Source organism: Drosophila suzukii, chromosome X (assembly GCF_043229965.1).
Source record: "Drosophila suzukii chromosome X, CBGP_Dsuzu_IsoJpt1.0, whole genome shotgun sequence".
In the NCBI taxonomy this organism is placed as follows: Eukaryota; Metazoa; Arthropoda; class Insecta; order Diptera; family Drosophilidae; genus Drosophila; species Drosophila suzukii.
In genome coordinates, this window is record NC_092084.1 from 8,829,573 (window position 1) to 8,846,995 (window position 17,423).

Sequence of the window (17,423 nt, forward strand, 5' to 3'; positions counted from 1 at the left end):
AGTGAGGAAATGGGAATGGGGAATCGGTTGGGATCGGTTGGGATCGATTGTGTGGCCCATGGCAATGCTGGCCAGAACAGAAAAGCCGACAATAAGCAGGTTTTTCCCCAGTTTCCCCAGCAGATGGAAAAATTCGGAACGGGAGTGGGTAGTACGGACTGTGGACCCCTTGTAGAACAACGAGAAAATTAATTGCAGGCTGCAGAGCGAAAACTAAGCTGGGAAATCAATAATAATAATGAACGGACGAGCAACCTGGAGAGGTGCATCATTGACAAAGTGATTGAATGAATGATGGATCCACTGACCAAGGGGGTGGGGGATCTACACGACTCTTGAAAGAGCCGCATCCATTCGATTGGCCATAAAAACTTCTTGATGACTTTTCTTCTTGGCCCTCCCTTTTTGCTTTTTAACACATTGAAATTTTGTTTTTCTTTCTGATTTTCTATGTTTTGGGTTCTGGAATTTGGGTCAGCCGACGCCTTTGGCTTACCCGTTCGATTTGCACGATAGATTATGCAACTATGGGTCGCTCCGAAAATCTCAATAGATAGATGGTTCCTATTCTTCACTCTCCAGTTTACGATTGCCCTTTCATGGCATGGGTATCTTTTTTGTTCCCCAGGGGTTTATGACCGCCCTTTATGGCCTGTAAGACTGTTCCACTAGCCGACCCATTACAATCTAAACTGTCTCATTGGGGTATCTCTATAGGGAGGCGTTAATGATCATCGCCGCATCACTGTCATAATCACAATCTTTAACTAGGTAATTTCCTAGTTATAGGTGCTGCTTGATACCCAACCACTTTCATTTACAAAGCCATACTTGTTCATTGTTTTTAATCTTAAGTTCTTCTTCTTTCTTAGATATATCACTTAATATTTTTACTATCTACGGGGTCTAAAGCCATTCTCTATGTACTTGGAGGTGTAGTATTTGGTCTGATTATCCATTCCCAGTGATCGGTGGTGGGGACCCTTGTAACTGGAATTTAAGTGGGGTTTTATAAAGGTGTTCTAGAAGAATAGTATACCCCAACTTACCGTGAATTCAGGATAAACCAAGTGCTGGGCTCCCTCTCCGAAGAACTTCTGGCCGAGCGATCGCTCTTCTCCAGCAGTTTCTTGGGGGGATTGGAGGGCTGGAGCAGCTTACCCAGCGTATAAACTGGAAAGGCGTAGTATTCCCTTTTTAGGGCATATCGAGAGCTCTGTCGCAAAGGTGGTGGTGGTGTGGTGGTGGTCAGGGATTCCACAACGGGTCGCTCCAGACTTTCATCGAAGTAGACGATGTGGAAGGGTTCACTGCTGCTGACGGTGGAGGTTTCTGTTGGCAATTCCACCTCCGTTTCGGCTTCCTGTTCCGTCAGCCAATCCTCTTGTTCCTCGATCTCCTCCTCGTGATCCTCCTCCTCCTCCAGACCATTGTTCACATCCCCCAACTCGCGATGATCCTCTGGTTCCATTTCCTCACTGGCATAGTGACGATGATTATCGTTATGACCAGTGGATCTTCGCAGGACCGACTGCCATTGCATCACTTCTTGGGGAGAATGGAAGGCCTCATATTGCTTGGCTTTCTTCCGTTTCCGCTTGCCCAGCTTGGTCATTTCCTCGATCCTAGGCAGCTGTGTCTCATAGGGCGGAGGAGTTGGTGGTGGCGGTGTTGGTGGTGAGGGAGTAGTGGTTTCCTGCAGAATAGTGCTAGTGGTAGTTAGAGCCGGATCTCTGATGGCCTCATGTGCATAGAAGGGTATCAAGGTCAGGTTCATCATCTCCCTTTGTCCTGGCAAACGGAATCGCTCCACAATCGGTTTGGGGCGGAACATGGGCGTCGATGGGGGATAGAGAACTTGTCCTGGAACAGGTTCCTGCATAGGATATCGTCTCCTGCTCAGCATGGTGTTTAATATCAGTTCGCCCCTGGTTCCATTGTAAACGAAAATGGGGTAGTTATCCCTGCCTAATTGCAGGGAATTCTCCCCGGGACCATTATCGAAAACTGGGAGATGGCGACGTCCCTCTCGCCGGTGACTTCTGGTCTTCTGGATGGGTTGCACATACTGATGGGGCAGCTGGAGACGGTGGGGCATCATGAAGCGTCGCCGGGGTAAATTGGGTAGTCTTGGAGGCGGTGGCGGTGGCGGTGGTGCAGGTGGCTCCTCCCGATCTTCATGTCTAACCAGGAAGGTAATGGGTCCAGGTTCAGCCCCCTGACCTACTCCGCCTCCTCCTCCACCTCCTCCTCTTCCCTGCCGCCGGATCATCAGCGGTGATATCCTGGTGGTCGTTTCATAATCCGCTTCTGGACGATCCTGTCTCTGCCTTTTGGTCAACCCATCCTCCAGTATCCAAAGTGGACGATGCTCGCCCGTCAAGTAACTTTGCCCCACGGTTCCCCCAATCCAAAGTAATAGAATAATCCAAGGCACCTCCATTTAGTGTGACGAATGTCTGTGAAATGGTCAACTAGCCACTCCGAATCCATCACTTTATAGGGTGCAAGTTGGGCACTTGGATTCGGGTCGCTTTTGGTTTTTGGCTGATGGCGTAACTAACTTTCGTTTTGGGCGAAAATCGCACAACTCGTTCTGAGTGGGTCGCCAAAGGTCGTCGAGCAAGTTGTGGTCGCCAATGGGTCACTCTGTGTAATGTAGGTCCAAACCCAGAACGAAGAAAGATGTAGTTCCTAAAAAGCTTTTTCTTTTGCCTGTGATTAATTGTCATCTATAACTCAAATGTAAGATCTTTATAGTTATAAATTATTGTATAATTTTCCGAGATTCTTGAATATCTTAAAATTATGTAATTGGATTAAGTTTGCATTTATTGACACTTGCTTGGTTTTTACTAATCGACTAGATTTATTTAAAAAAGGGCATGGATCCCCTAAAAAAGAGGTTATACAGCTTAATGGCATTTAGTAAACTTATATATTAAATAAGGTTTAGGTTGCTATGACTAGAAATATTTCTAAGTCCAGGCAGTTATTCAAATATTAGTGTCATAAGACGTCAACCAATCAAGTAAAACTGAAAATCGGAGAATACGACTTTAAGTAATAAATGAACATAATATACTTGAATTGATTAGGGGACTTATGTATATTTATTACATGCTAACTTCTTTTAAGTTTTTAATCGGACTTATGTCTGAATATTAGAACTTGCATACCCGCATATGATATTAAAAACTATCTTTAATACCTAACAAACCCCACTCCGTCCCCAGTTGGATCTTGGATCACTTGTCTGGTGGTTGGACAGCTGCCATCTCCGCCTCAGCATCAATGGAGCCAGCTATTTTCCATTTCAAACTCCATCTTCGTGGCCCATCAGCTGTCAAAACTGGCATTAATCAAAACACTCTTAACCGATTCCCTTTGTTGCTCTGGCCTGGAAGTGAATTTTTCGGGGATTCTTTGATGGGCGATGGGCGATGGACGATGGGCAGGCATACGCCACACGGATAAAAAATGATATGGTATCTTGGTGAGTGATTATGAAAATTGAAAATAGTAACAAACCGCAAAGGACGGCATGTAATATTATCAAAAATATCCCATTATATATTCCACCCATCCAAAAATGATATAAAATCACACCATATCAATGTTTTTCTTTTTCCTCTGTGCATGGCTCAGTTTTCTGTTATGACCGCTGTCTGTTCTGGGCCAACTTGTTCTTGTTTCTCAAGGGCCACAAGTGTGCAACAAGTGGAACATTCTGACCAAAGAACGGGGTTAATAGCCTTTGTATCTGCCTTTTTCTTTGCCGGACGGACAGCTGCAGGCGGTCGTGAGTTCTCACTTTGGAGGGAAAATGGGGGAAAAAAAAAGGGGAAATGGAAATGAAAATGGAAAAATGATTGATTAGCCCTGTATATCCCGGCTTTGATCGATCAATCGGCGCTTGCATGTGGCCAGTTGTAAAACTCGTACTAATTACGGACGAGGAGAATGCGTTTCTGGAGGCGGAACAGGGACTCCATGTGGGATCTTTGTGTGATCTCCAGCCGGGTGGAAAGACGAGAAATTGCCCGGGCGAAATGAATCGTAAATCGTAAGTCGTAAATCGTTTTTCCATCCATCCATCCATCGATCCATTCATGGATGACGATCTGTTCGGATCGGAACTTTGATTCCTATTGCGATTGCGTGACGTGACAGCATTATTAGGTCAGGATTCCTGGCCTGGCCTGAATTAATTCGCTTTTAATGGGCTCTAATGCGTTTTAAATTCCCCCCTCTGCTGGCCCTCGAATGTCATAAATTCCACACATCCATCCCGGGTATGAAAGCAAACCCAACTCGTGCCCATAATTAACAGCCAGAAATATTTGGACAATCATAAAAAAAAGAAGAAAAACACAGACACGCAGACAGACAAAGCCACAGACCCAAAAGAAAGGCATCTAAATCATAGTGATCCGGGGACTCGGGTATAGAAGATGCATTTTTGACACCGACAATTTGTTCTATCAATTTCGGCATAGAACGCATTATGTAAATGAAAGTTGTCCTCAATCTAGAGGTTGTATCTGGTATCTCTGATTGATGTCCGGTGTGCCGTGAGCTATGAACAATAAACCAATCAAGAGGCAGAAAATGTCAAACGATTTGTTTGTCCATTGTGTGGCTTTGGCTCTTACTCCTTCTCTCCGGAGCGTGTTTACATGGGCGAGGAACATCATTAATGGGATGCACAGATAACGATCTAATGGTTGCGATAGAGTCTATCAGGCGGTCTTGTTTAAGCTGTAAAATGTTCTAACCCAGGTGGGTCCTTAAGTATTTGTGGAAGTATATTACATTTCTGGAGTATGGAACCCATTAACAAAATATTAGAACTATGTGTGTTATATATGTTGTATATCAAGGTATATCATTTAAAAGTTCGAAACATTTATTTTCCTAATTCGATTTTACACTAGTAAATGTAAGCTTTGATAAATAATTCTGAAGTATAGACATTTATGATTGTTTAATTAGCTCTACTTAGATTGGGTACTTAAATAGTACTATCTGTCTGTCAATCAAACAAAACTATATATTATATAGAATCCTATTGAATTTGTCATCGCTCTCAGCTATCTTATCTGAGCAATTTGTCCAACTATCTACAAGCGCTCCATATTCAATCTATAGCCGTGACCGTTTTCAATTGCTATGTCAAATGCGGGTGTTATCTCAGAGATACTTCTGTGTCCATCTTGAATGTTCGGTAGTGAGGGTTTTTATTTTATAGAACTATGCCTGCCAGAACAGAAAGCAAGGATACAAAGTGTGAATGGGTAGTTTCTAAATATAAGGGGTGAGGGGTTCTTTTGCCCTGTATACACTGAACTGTTGAATTTTTCCATAGGCCGAAAAGAGCTTTCTTTTGTCCGATATCTTGAGCTTTCTGCTGGCTGAGATCGCCGTTCTGTGATGACGAAGACCCGACCCCAAGTGGCAAAGCTCTTTGGCGATCCCACGATCTGCGTGAGCAAATTCAATTAGCGTATGGTTCCAGCACATGTGGCTCTCTGGGCCTGGTATTCGTACTCCCATTCCCATTTCGATTCCGATTCCGTTTATTCCCAATCCGATTCAGAATCAGAATCCAGCGAAAGCTTAGCCCCGACCCTGTTCCAGTACTATAGACTATGTTCTCTACTGCTGCCCCTCCCTCTCTGCACAGAGAGAAATGTGGTTCTCATTTAATTTCCAGAAATATATAAAAGTATCTATAATAACTAAGCCAAAATGGACAAGTACATAGATACATTTTCGAGCTAATACATCGTAATGATATAACGCTATATCATTTTTCTCCGTGTGCCTTTTTGTCTTGGGCAGCGGCAGCTGCCGCATTCTCGAGCTCAGTGCGAATTGCGTTCTCGAGGCGTGCGGTGGCGTGTTGGTTCAACCGTAGTTTGTAGTACTCTCGAGTCTCTGCCCCCCCGATTTTATTTACACTTTCCGTTTGTCGAACCACTCGCAGTTGGCTCTGGAATCGATTCGAACCAAAGTGACAGCACTCGATTGTCTTGGCCAGTTGTCAGTCAGTTTCCCAGTGGAGCACTCAGTGACCCTAGGATTGGAGGAGATTCGTCAGGATGGCAGGTCAGCAGCAGGAAATATCCCATGCCAAGCGCGCCGCCTTTCAGGTCTTGGCCGGCGGTTCGGCCGGATTCCTGGAGGTCTGCATCATGCAGCCCCTCGATGTGGTCAAGACCCGCATCCAGATCCAGGCCACTCCCACCGCAAATGTCTCTGCTCTGGGTGAGGTGAGTACTTGTGTTATCAGATATCAGCTACATAGGCTCTATTAACTATGGAGACAAGTGGTTTAATGGAAAAATACCCGTCAGATTATAAGATTATGGAGTGTGGATATGTATGCACGCAAAGATCCCAACATCATAATTAGGATAATAACTTGGGCATATGGTAGCTTTTTCTTTTAACATATGTAATCATATATATTTCCAAAATATTTTTTATTAGACTAACAAAATTTAAAACAGCTATCCTTAAGATACTTAGTTTCCAAAAGAGCTTTGTAGTTCCCCAAGAATCTCTTACAACGAGACTATCTTAAAACCACTCAAGATCTGAAGAGGTTACTTCAATGATATATGTATGTACCTTCCATCAGCTGTGGATTGTTTTGGTTTTGTTCTTTGGGGCTGGGGCTTTGTATTTTTTTTTTGGATAAGGGCAAAGCAAGGTCACGGACAAGCGTTCTCTATTTTCCCCAATGCGAACTGCTGACTCTCTCCTTCTCTCGTTGGAGATGTGTTTACATTTCTCTTGCAAGGGGGCAGACAATCCGTATTTATCAGCAGTCGAAGCGTAACGCCGCACTCCCCCGGAATAAGCTTATCAGTATAATATAAATACATATATATTATGTGTAGACCCCTGGCAGACGTGTGAAACATTCCCCCATCCCCATTCGAAATTGGAATTATGCGCTGATAGCAGTTCGGCACTTTCAATTTTCCTCCAACTCTGGACACGCGTGTGGGCCATTAGTTTTGTGTAAGCTTTATGGGAATGTCTCAGGTGTAATGAACCTATTCGTAACTCAGTTCCTTGGAATTTTAACTGGATCAAGCATAGAAACTCAGACGTCCACCCTATCTAATCTGAGTGTTTTCTACATTTTTTACTTGCCAAAATCTTTATGCTTACAGGGCCTTTAGATAAGGTTATGAAGCCATATACAAAGAAAGATTTTTGGGTAAATTCCTATATTATGTCTTTAGAAAAAAAATACCAAAACAAGAAAGGAGAAAAACAAATATTTATTCTTTCTTCTGCTTAGCGTTTATGGAAAGCCATAATTTGTGTGTGTAGACCCCAGCATAAAAATGTCTTTATACTGCGACACAATTTCTTCTGCATCTCTCTGTCGTCGAGGCGCGATGATTAAACAAATTTACGACTGCAAATGAAAGCAGTCAAAGAAAGCGAAAGGAGGAGGCGACCAGGGGGAAATTAGCACAAATACAGCAAATAAATATATGTGGAACAATGCACCCAGTTGCCCGTTGAAAAAGTTCCAGTTTTGCGTGTCGCCAGAATAAAAAGTGCCTAGAACAAAAGCAGATAGTTTGCAACGCAAGAAAAAATTTGTCACTCTCATTAATTATGATAATGTAGTATTGGTACGGCAAAGAATCAGTATTCATGCTTTCCGGACGAAACAAAAAATCCTTATAAAAAGTTTGGCACTTCAAAGGCTTAGTATTCATACTTCCCAATACAAACATTACAAAAAGTTTTTTGGTTTAAAATGTTTACACTAACAAGAAATATAATATCAAAAAAAAAAATAAAAAATTAAATACACATACATGCAAAGAGAATGATACATTTTGAAAATATGTGAATCAATGTAGAACTCATTGGCTATGAGGTTTGTCATATTTAATGTTGGCATTTAATGAAAACGAATACATGAAATGCATGATTTCATTTTAAAATATGTGAATCAATGTATAAAATATTAAATACAATGTTAGTCATATATATTTACTTTAGGTATTTTGAATTTAATAAAAAAAAAGATTTTCATGTTGAAATCAAAATCCCTAAATTAACTCTAATTGTATAAATTTAATGTTGTCATATTCCAACAGAAACAGCCATAGATGAGAATCAAAAAGAAAATATTCAACCTTAATCTAAAATTGTACGATCTGAACATAATTATTCCAAACCGATTTACAAACCCTCCCCCCTTTTCGAAAGCAATTAACTGATGATATATCACCACTTTCCAGCTGCACTACAATGGCGTGTTCGACTGCTTCGCCAAGATGTACCGCCATGAGGGAATTACCTCGTACTGGAAGGGCATCATGCCGCCCATTCTGGCCGAGACCCCCAAGCGGGCCATCAAGTTCCTGGTGTTCGAGCAGACGAAGCCGCTCTTCCAGTTCGGATCGCCCACACCCACGCCGCTGACCTTTTCGCTGGCGGGCCTCACGGCGGGCACCCTGGAGGCCATCGCCGTGAATCCCTTCGAGGTGGTCAAGGTGGCCCAGCAGGCGGATCGGCAGAAGAAGATGCTCAGCACGTTTGCGGTGGCCAAGGGCATCATTAAGCAAGACGGTCTCGGTTTTCGTGGCCTGAACAAGGGCATCACCGCCACGATGGGGCGCAATGGTGTCTTCAACATGGTGTACTTTGGATTCTACCACAGTGTTAAGAACGTGGTGCCCGAGTACAAGGAGAACCATCTGGAGTTCCTGCGCAAGGTGACCATCGGTTTTCTGGCCGGCACACTGGCCTGCTTCGTCAACATCCCCTTCGATGTGGCCAAGTCGAGGATTCAGGGCCCACAACCTGTTCTCGGGCAGATCAAGTACCGCGGAACGCTCAGCTCCATGGGCATCGTCTATCGCGAGGAAGGATTCCGGGCGCTGTACAAGGGCCTCGTGCCAAAGATCATGCGTCTGGGTCCTGGAGGCGCCATCCTGCTGTTGGTCTTCGAGTACAGCTACGACTACCTGCTGCACAACTACTCCTAGTTGCCATGTCCCCGAAATGCCCAATTAGATATTAGGGGCGCCCGCCTATTCTGTTTTTTTTTTAATAATATAATAATAGGTAGTCGAGTTGTAGAGAGAGGGAGGTAGCATTTTAACGCTAGACTTCTTATTGTGATTCGTAAATAAATGTTAAAACTTGAATTCATTGTATTCCTTGATGTGGAAATAAACTGTTCAAAGCCGTTTTTGGAAGTAGTTGACTACAAAAATCCAAAAATCTGAGAAAAATCTGAATCCCAAAAAAATATGATGCAACCCCTTACAAAAAATGAAAAAATGGGTCAAAAAATAAATTTCCTTTAAAATGATTGGGATCGTTAGCTTAGGATGTTAGCTGCTCAAAACTGTCGGTCTCTTAGCTGTACGACTTGATTTGGCTAAACTACGATCGAAAAACCGTTAAAAAATTCGTGTTTTTGACCAAATTCTGAATCCCAAAATAAGATGATGCAAACCCTAACAAAAAATGAAAAAATGGGTCAACAAATAAATTTCCTTTAAAATGATTGTGATTGTTAGCTTAGGATGTTAGCTGCTCAAAACTGTCAGTCTTTTGGCTGTACGTCTTGATTTGGCTAAACTACGATCTAAAAACCGTTAAAAAATGGGTATTCTTGACTAAAATCTGAATTAAAAAAAACTGAAACAACCCCTTATAAAAAATGGACAAGTTGGAAAAAAAATAAATTTCCCCTAAAATGATTGGGATTGTTAGCTTAGAATAATTAAATCCTTACAAACTGATCATTGGCCACCTACTAACTCTCCTGTTTACCTGGTGTTTGAAATTAAAAAATCGCCCATTTACTTCAACATATTGAAAGGCATCGTCAAATTGTTTCAATCAAAATACTGGGTTTGTGGCTCTCAGACACCAGGCAAACAGAAAACTTAGCAAGTGGCAGCTGGTACTTTTAGCAAGTGAACTTAAACAGCTGTTAATTTTCAAGATGGCGGCCAATTGCATATTTCCCCACCCCCTTTTGACCAATAGGAATCGATCTCCATGGGAAAGAACCGTTAGTTGTAAGCCAAAAGCAGACCAGAGATGAGTAGCCATGGCTGTTTCACGAGCTTGTCACGATATTGTCACGATATGCACGAAGTAACAGTTAAGTCCTATGTATTTGCTTAGGCCGTGCCAAAAGGAAGAAATCACTAGAGCATCTCTAAGTAAGCTTGGAAAAAGCTAATCAGCTGATCGTTTTACACCTACTAAACGATTATGTTCGCCTGGTGTCTGAATTTAAGAAATCAAGAAATCTGACCATTTTTCGGCTAGCAAAGAAGCTATTTTGGTTTAATGATTTCTATGAATTGACATTTCAATGAGGTCTGAAATTAAATTTCTTGATCTTTGACACCAGGCCAACATAATCCGTAGCAAGTGGCTGATGGGCGTTAACAATTTTTTTAATGGAAGGACACCGTTAGTTTAGTTTAAGCAGACTAGAGATGCGCAATCGCTTGCTCGGCAACAAAAGGCCTTACATATTTTGAAATGGCACACCTCTAGTAAAGCCTTAAAAACTAATCGTTGGCCACCTACGAATTTTCCTGTTCACCTGGTGATTTAAAATGAAAAATTGCTAGTTTTCTTCAACAAATTGAAAGGATTCGTATCATTTTTTCAGTCAAAATGCTAGATTTATGGTTCTCAGACACCAGGCAAACAGAAAACTTAGCAAGTGACAGCTGGTAGCCAAAAGTGAACTTAAACAGCTGTTCATTTTCAAGATGGCGGCCCTTTGCATATTTCCCCTCCTCCCACTGTCCAATAGGATCTGATCTCCATGGGAAAGAATCGTAAGTTGTGAGCCAAACGCAGACTAGAGATGAGCAACCATGGCTGTTTCACGAGCTTGTCACGATATTGTCACGAGCTTGTCACGATATGCAAGAAGTAACAGTTAAGTCCTATGTATTTGCTTATGCCGTGCCAAAGGGAAGAAATCACGAGAGCATCTCTAAGTAAGCTTGGAATAAGCTAATCAGCTGATCGTTTTACACCTACTAAACGTTTATGTTCGCCTGGTGTCTGAAATTAAGAAATCAGGAAATTTGACTATATGCTCAATGAGCAAATAAATGCAAAAAATGTTCAACAAATTATTTTCTGGAAAATTATGGAAAAATCAGTGCGTTGATGAAAGATACAAAAAAGGGTTAAAATATGTCATTGTCGTTTCTTTATTATCATAAATAAATTTAAATTAAATAAATGCAATGCAATTAAGCACAACCCCTTATAAAAAATGAAAAAATGGGTCAAAAAATAAATTTCACTTAAAATGATTGGGATTGTTAGCTTAGGATGTCAGCTGATCAAAACTGTCGGTCTTTTGGCTGTACGTCTTAATTTTGCCTAAAATACGATTGAAAAACCGTTAAAAAATGGGTATTTTTGACCAAAATCTGAATCCCAAAAAAAAATGATGATTACAAAAAATGAAAAAATGGGTCAAAAAATAAATTTTGTGTTAAATGATTGGGATTGTTAGCTTATGATGTTAGCTGCTCAAAACTGTCGGTCTTTTTGCTGTACGCCTTGATTTGGCTAAACTACGATCGAAAAACCGTTAAAAAATGGGTATTTTTGACCAAAATCTGAATCCCAAAAAAAGATGATGCAACCCCTTACAAAAAATGAAAAAATGGGTCAAAAAATAAATTTCCTTTAAAATGATTGGATTTGTTGGCTTAGGATGTTAGCTGCTCAAAACTGTCGGTCTTTTTGCTGTACGCCTTGATTTGGCTAAACTACGATCGAAAAACCGTTAAAAAATGGGTATTTTTGACCAAAATCTGAATCCCAAAAAAAGATGATGCAACCCCTTACAAAAAATGAAAAAATGGGTCAAAAAATAAATTTCCTTTAAAATGATTGGATTTGTTGGCTTAGGATGTCAGCTGCTCAAAACTGTCGGTCTTTTGGCTGTACGCCTTGATTTGGCTAAACTAGGATCGAAAAACCGTTAAAAAATGGGTATTTTTGACCAAAATCTGAATCCCAAAAAAAGATGATGCAACCCCTTACAAAAAATGAAAAAATGGGTCAAAAAATAAATTTCCCTTAAAATGATTGGGATTGTTAGCTTAGGATGTTAGCTGCTCAAAAATGTCGGTCTTTTGGCTGTACGCCTTGATTTGGCTAAACTAGGATCGAAAAACCGTTAAAAAATGGGTATTTTTGACCAAAATCTGAATCCCAAAAAAAGACGATGCAACCCCTTACAAAAAATGAAAAAATGGGTCAAAAAAAAAATTTCCTTTAAATTGATTGGGATTGTTAGCTTAGGATGTTAGCTGCTCAAAACTGTCGATCTTTTGACTGTACGCCTTGATTGGGCTAAACTACGATCGAAAAACCGTTAAAAAATGGGTAATTTTGACCAAAATCTGATTGCCAAAAAAAGACGGTGCAACCCCTTACAAAAAATGAAAAAATGGGTCAAAAAATAAATTTCCTTTAAATTGATTGGGATTGTTAGCTTAGGATGTTAGCTGCTCAAAACTGTTGGCCTTTTGGCTGTACGCCTTGATTTGGCTAAACTACGATCGAAAAACCGTTAAAAAATGAGTAATTTTGACCAAAATCTGAATCCCAAAAATAGACGATGCAACCCCTTACAAAAAATGAAAAAATGGGTCAAAAAATAAATTTCCTTTAAAATGATTGGATTTGTTAGCTTAGGATGTTAGCTGCTCAAAACTGTTGGCCTTTTGGCTGTACGCCTTGATTTGGCTAAACTACGATCGAAAAACCGTTAAAAAATGGGTAATTTTGACCAAAATCTGAATCCCAAAAATAGACGATGCAACCCCTTACAAAAAATGAAAAAATGGGTCAAAAAATAAGTTTCCTTTAAATTGATTGGGATTGTTAGCTTAGGATGTTAGCTGCTCAAAACTGTCGATCTTTTGACTGTACGCCTTGATTTGGCTAAACTACGATCGAAAAACCGTTAAAAAATGGGTATTTTTGACCAAAATCTGAATTTTAAAAAAAGGTGATGCAAAGATGATGATACAAAAAATGAAAAACTGGGTCAAAAAATAAGTTTCCTTTAAATTGATTGGGATTGTTAGCTTAGGATGTTAGCTGCTCAAAACTGTTGGCCTTTTGGCTGTACGCCTTGATTTGGCTAAACTACGATCGAAAAACCGTTAAAAAATGGGTAATTTTGACCAAAATCTGAATCCCAAAAATAGACGATGCAACCCCTTACAAAAAATGAAAAAATGGGTCAAAAAATAAGTTTCCTTTAAATTGATTGGGATTGTTAGCTTAGGATGTTAGCTGCTCAAAACTGTCGATCTTTTGACTGTACGCCTTGATTTGGCTAAACTACGATCGAAAAACCGTTAAAAAATGGGTATTTTTGACCAAAATCTGAATTTTAAAAAAAGGTGATGCAAAGATGATGATACAAAAAATGAAAAACTGGGTCAAAAAATAAGTTTCCTTTAAATTGATTGGGATTGTTAGCTTAGGATGTTAGCTGCTCAAAACTGTTGGCCTTTTGGCTGTACGCCTTGATTTGGCTAAACTACGATCGAAAAACCGTTAAAAAATGGGTAATTTTGACCAAAATCTGAATCTCAAAAATAGATGATGCAACCCCTTACAAAAAATGAAAAAATGGGTCAAAAAATAACAATGTTTCTAAATCCGAAATGGCGGCTCTCCAAAAGTATGCAACACTTTCCAATAGTAGCATGCTCAAAAACTACTTGAACTAAAAGTCCACCAAGTCCCTAACCATAAATGTCCAGCAGAGTCCCCAACCATATGAACTAAATGGCTATCAAAGTCCATAACCACTTACCAGGGTCACACTATAGGAACTAAATATCTAGCAAAGCACCCAACCATTTACCATATTAGCCAGATTTCTAGCAAAGGCACCAACCTTTTACCAGGGCTACTCTCGCGGTTGCTGTTATTTCGCGAAAGACTCCAGCCTGGCCACATTGCAAAAAGTGAAATTTTTAACGATTATTATTTTTATAACCGACAAGTCAACTTGTTTCGCGCGGAAAAAACGAAGCCAGCTGCAATAACGACCACAAGCATCGGCGTCATCCAAAAACGGGTTTCTGTAATTAGCATGCACACCAGTGGCCGCTGATTTACGCTCAACGCTTGTCGTTTTTTATTGCGATCTTTATAGTCTCGTCTTCTTCGTACTGCGGGTGAAGCACTAATCCCCGGATTCCGGATCACATGATGACCTCCAGTGGCGGTGCATGCTCCCATGTCGCCTTCGTGGCCTGGGCGGTGTTTGCCCTGCTGCTGACGCACGGCGGCGGTGTTGTGGATGCCCGGCGTAACCAGGGCAATAACCAGCGCAAGCCCTCCTCCTCCTCGTCCTCGTCGAGCTCCTCCAACTACGGTCACGTCACGCAGCCTAGCTACAACACGAATGGCCATGCCGCCGGCAACTCGCACGCGGATGTGGCCAAACTGAGCTACCCCAACTACAACTCGCAACCGAATCGCCCCATGGCCGCTGGCTCTCCAGCTGGATCCCCAGCAGGAGCGGCCCCTCAGCCTGGCTGGAATGTGCCGCAGGGTCCGCCGCCCGCCTACTCCGCCTCCAATCCCGCCGGAGGTGCCCGACCCAATATGCACGAACCGCCGCCGGCCTACCATGCCCCCAACTATGGAGCAGCTCCTCCCAGCTATGGCGCAGCCACCGGATCGAATGTCCATCAGCCGCAGTACTCGGGAGTGCCGGCGGGTGCCACCTACTACCCGGCTGGAGGACACAGTGGCTATCCCTCGAATCTACCCGCTGGAGCAACGTACTACCCGTCCGCCGGACAGATGCCCATGGGCGGTGGCTATCACCCGGCCGCTGCACCGCCTCCGGGAGCCACCTACTATCAGGCGGGATCTGCTCTGCCGCCCGGAGCCACCTACTACTCTGCGCCGCCTCAGCAATCCTCCTCTGGCCTTGGATTCGGTGAGTTCTGACTGGGATTTCCCTTTGAAACGGAGCCTAACATGGGTTACATTGAATTGATTTGATATATTTCCCGCCTCGATTGGCTGACTCATGTTTACCTTAAATATTAACCCAATTCGTGACCATGTTTGGTGTTATTTTAAGCCCACACATCTGTTACTCCGCCTTAATGATTAATTTCTTCACAGGCACTGGTCTGCTCGCTGGCGGCTTGGGCGGTGCTCTGCTGGGCCACGCCCTCACGCCCTCGGGAGGCAGCTCTTCTTCGCAGCCGGTGGCCGCGGCTCCTGCTGCTGGCCAGGATCGCATCATCATCATCAACAATGGCGTGCCGGTGAATGCCACCGATGGAACCACCGTGATCAATGCTGGTGGAGTGGCCGCTGCTCCTGCTCCTGGAGCAGTGCCAGCAGCAGCAGCACCGATGCCGCCTTCCAACGTTACCCAGGATGCCCAGGAGCAGCCAGCTGTGCCCATGGCACCAATGGCTCCCTTCAATCCAGACGCCTCCAACATGACAGCACCAGCAGCTGATGCAGCTGCTCCTCCACCGGCTGGCGGCATCATTTGTGTGCCCACCAAGGTGAACGAAACGGATCCGGCTGACAGCACCAAGATGGTAGAGGTGGAGAAGATCGCCTGCTACCCGGCACCTCCACCACCAGCTGCTCCGGCCGGCGAGGGACCAGCTCCGCTGGCTCCCATGGCGCCCGCTCAGCCGGGATCGCAGCAAGTGCAGCAGGCACAGGATGTGGCGGCTCCCGTTCAGGCGTCCGTCAAGGCCAACACCAGTGGAGCCCAGTCCCTGGCCGGATTGACCAGCCAAAGCCTGCTCCTCATGCTCGTGTGCGGAGTTATGGCCAAGCGCTTCGCTGGCTTCTAAAGAGCACGCCTCTGGAATGTTCCGAGCTGCATTGTGTGCACACTTTCCCCCACACAATTACCCAGATACCCAAATACCCGACTACCTACTGTACCTTCCTACCCAGCTTTTGTGGCCTTGGCGCGCACGGTTTATTTGCGCCCGCCAAGATCGATAATTCCAGGCGCTAATTGGACGAAAATTGTTAATTTAAGCCGTACCATCTCCGATTACAGTATTCGTGGATAAACAAGCTGGCTTCCCAGTTTAGAATTCCCCTTTCTAAAGTCCCCCTTTTCCAACTCGGCCTTCAATTGTGATGATTGGCGATGGGAATGGACACCCGTAACCGGACCCAGACCCAGTTCCAGTCCCAAACCATCCCGGTGTGTGCTCGAAAACAAAGCAAACATTCGAATATCTCAGTATATATTATATATAACCCTATGCTACATGCAAGCCCTACTCAAAAGCCCCTGAAAAAGACAAAGTGAATGTCAGTTCTCACTAAATTTGTATATTTTTCTAGAATTGTTAGCGTAATCGTTGCTTGTTTTTTTGTATCGTTGTAAGCAAACGTATTTGTTGCACTCAATTGTTGAATTAAATAAAAATAAAAGCTTTCGCCTACACCCATAGCACTCGACACGATGGGGTTTCATTTCGCCTGCATTACTCATGCAAAACCCAAACCAAATAGGGAATTGGAATTAGTTAATGGTCCGGGTCCGCTGGCCCACTGATGAGCAGCAGCGGTTGTCCGGACTATTTTGGTCCGCCTGTTTTCGCAACGCCAACAGAAAGGCGTACTTTGTTTTGACCGACGGGTGGGCAAACAAAACGGGTGAGTACGGAACTAGCAAATATTTGAAGGGACATGATACTGAAAACGCAACTGATACCAGGCAGTGCCATCCGGAACATTCCCGGTTGATGGAGCTGTTGGAACAAAAGCTTGGGTCTCCATCATCATGATATATAATATACAGTTCCACTTGAATAACTCAAACTGGTATCTACCCAAAACAAAAGTCGATTAAAAATTAATTATACCTGCACTTATGCTTTCGGTTTTCTATAAAACCAGATCGACTTTGACTATTGATTAAGCAATTACGGGGGTTATTTCTAATCAAATGGTTAACCAAAGATATACTGAGTCCTTGAACTAATAATTGAACAATTAAATAATTATTTGAAGTACTTTTTTATGGACTATTAAAAAAGATAATTAACCTTAGATAGTAAAATAAAATATAAAAAAAACAACATCAAACCTACTGCCTTAATTTACGATACCCTCTTAAAGGGCAGTAAATACTTTCACCACATTAGGCAACAAAAAAAGCAAACCATCACGAAATGAAGCGAGACAGAGATAGTGGATCATTAAGCTTTTTTAGCTAGTATAGAAAGCACAATGGCGACTAGCGTATATCTTAAAAACCCCGCCTTTTTAACAATAATTTTAAAGTCCAAAAGCTTTTCCAATAACTTCAAATATCTTAAATGTTAAGAACCGATCTATAAGTCCAGCCA

At 42.6% G+C, this 17,423-nt stretch overlaps 3 protein-coding genes across 3 annotated transcripts; 2 read left to right on the plus strand and 1 right to left on the minus strand.

Moving 5' to 3' along the window:
• Window positions 1–893: 893 nt before the first annotated feature.
• On the minus strand, window positions 894–2,727 carry LOC108020179 (uncharacterized). Its single transcript, XM_017088283.4, has 2 exons — window positions 1,050–2,727; window positions 894–990 (listed from the first exon to the last, which is right to left on the minus strand). The coding sequence occupies exons 1-2, from the start codon at window positions 2,441–2,443 to the stop codon at window positions 894–896; spliced, it is 1,491 nt and encodes a 496-aa protein (XP_016943772.2). The 5' UTR covers window positions 2,444–2,727.
• A 3,127-nt stretch (window positions 2,728–5,854) lies between these two features.
• Window positions 5,855–9,191, plus strand: LOC108020178 (mitochondrial 2-oxodicarboxylate carrier). Its single transcript, XM_017088282.4, has 2 exons — window positions 5,855–6,275; window positions 8,280–9,191. Exons 1-2 carry the CDS (start codon window positions 6,105–6,107, stop codon window positions 9,027–9,029), a joined length of 921 nt encoding a protein of 306 aa, XP_016943771.1. The 5' UTR covers window positions 5,855–6,104; the 3' UTR covers window positions 9,030–9,191.
• Window positions 9,192–13,993: 4,802 nt separating this feature from the next.
• LOC108016971 (alanine and proline-rich secreted protein Apa) lies at window positions 13,994–16,530 on the plus strand. Its single transcript, XM_017083913.4, has 3 exons — window positions 13,994–14,152; window positions 14,225–15,019; window positions 15,211–16,530. Exons 2-3 carry the CDS (start codon window positions 14,278–14,280, stop codon window positions 15,903–15,905), a joined length of 1,437 nt encoding a protein of 478 aa, XP_016939402.2. The 5' UTR covers window positions 13,994–14,152; window positions 14,225–14,277; the 3' UTR covers window positions 15,906–16,530.
• Window positions 16,531–17,423: the final 893 nt, after the last annotated feature.

What these genes read in the sequence shown, in the direction of transcription:
- LOC108020179 (XM_017088283.4), bottom strand. Translation starts at nt 2,443, where the DNA reads ATGGAGGTGCCTTGGATTATTCTATTACTTTGGATTGGGGGAACCGTG. An exon ending in TGGTTTATCCTGAATTCACG is followed by an intron (nt 991 to 1,049) that starts GTAAGTTGGGGT and finishes CTTAAATTCCAG; the next exon opens with TTACAAGGGTCCCCACCACC.
- LOC108020178 (XM_017088282.4), top strand. Translation starts at nt 6,105, where the DNA reads ATGGCAGGTCAGCAGCAGGAAATATCCCATGCCAAGCGCGCCGCCTTT. An exon ending in ATGTCTCTGCTCTGGGTGAG is followed by an intron (nt 6,276 to 8,279) that starts GTGAGTACTTGT and finishes ACCACTTTCCAG; the next exon opens with CTGCACTACAATGGCGTGTT.
- LOC108016971 (XM_017083913.4), top strand. Translation starts at nt 14,278, where the DNA reads ATGATGACCTCCAGTGGCGGTGCATGCTCCCATGTCGCCTTCGTGGCC. An exon ending in CTCCTCTGGCCTTGGATTCG is followed by an intron (nt 15,020 to 15,210) that starts GTGAGTTCTGAC and finishes ATTTCTTCACAG; the next exon opens with GCACTGGTCTGCTCGCTGGC.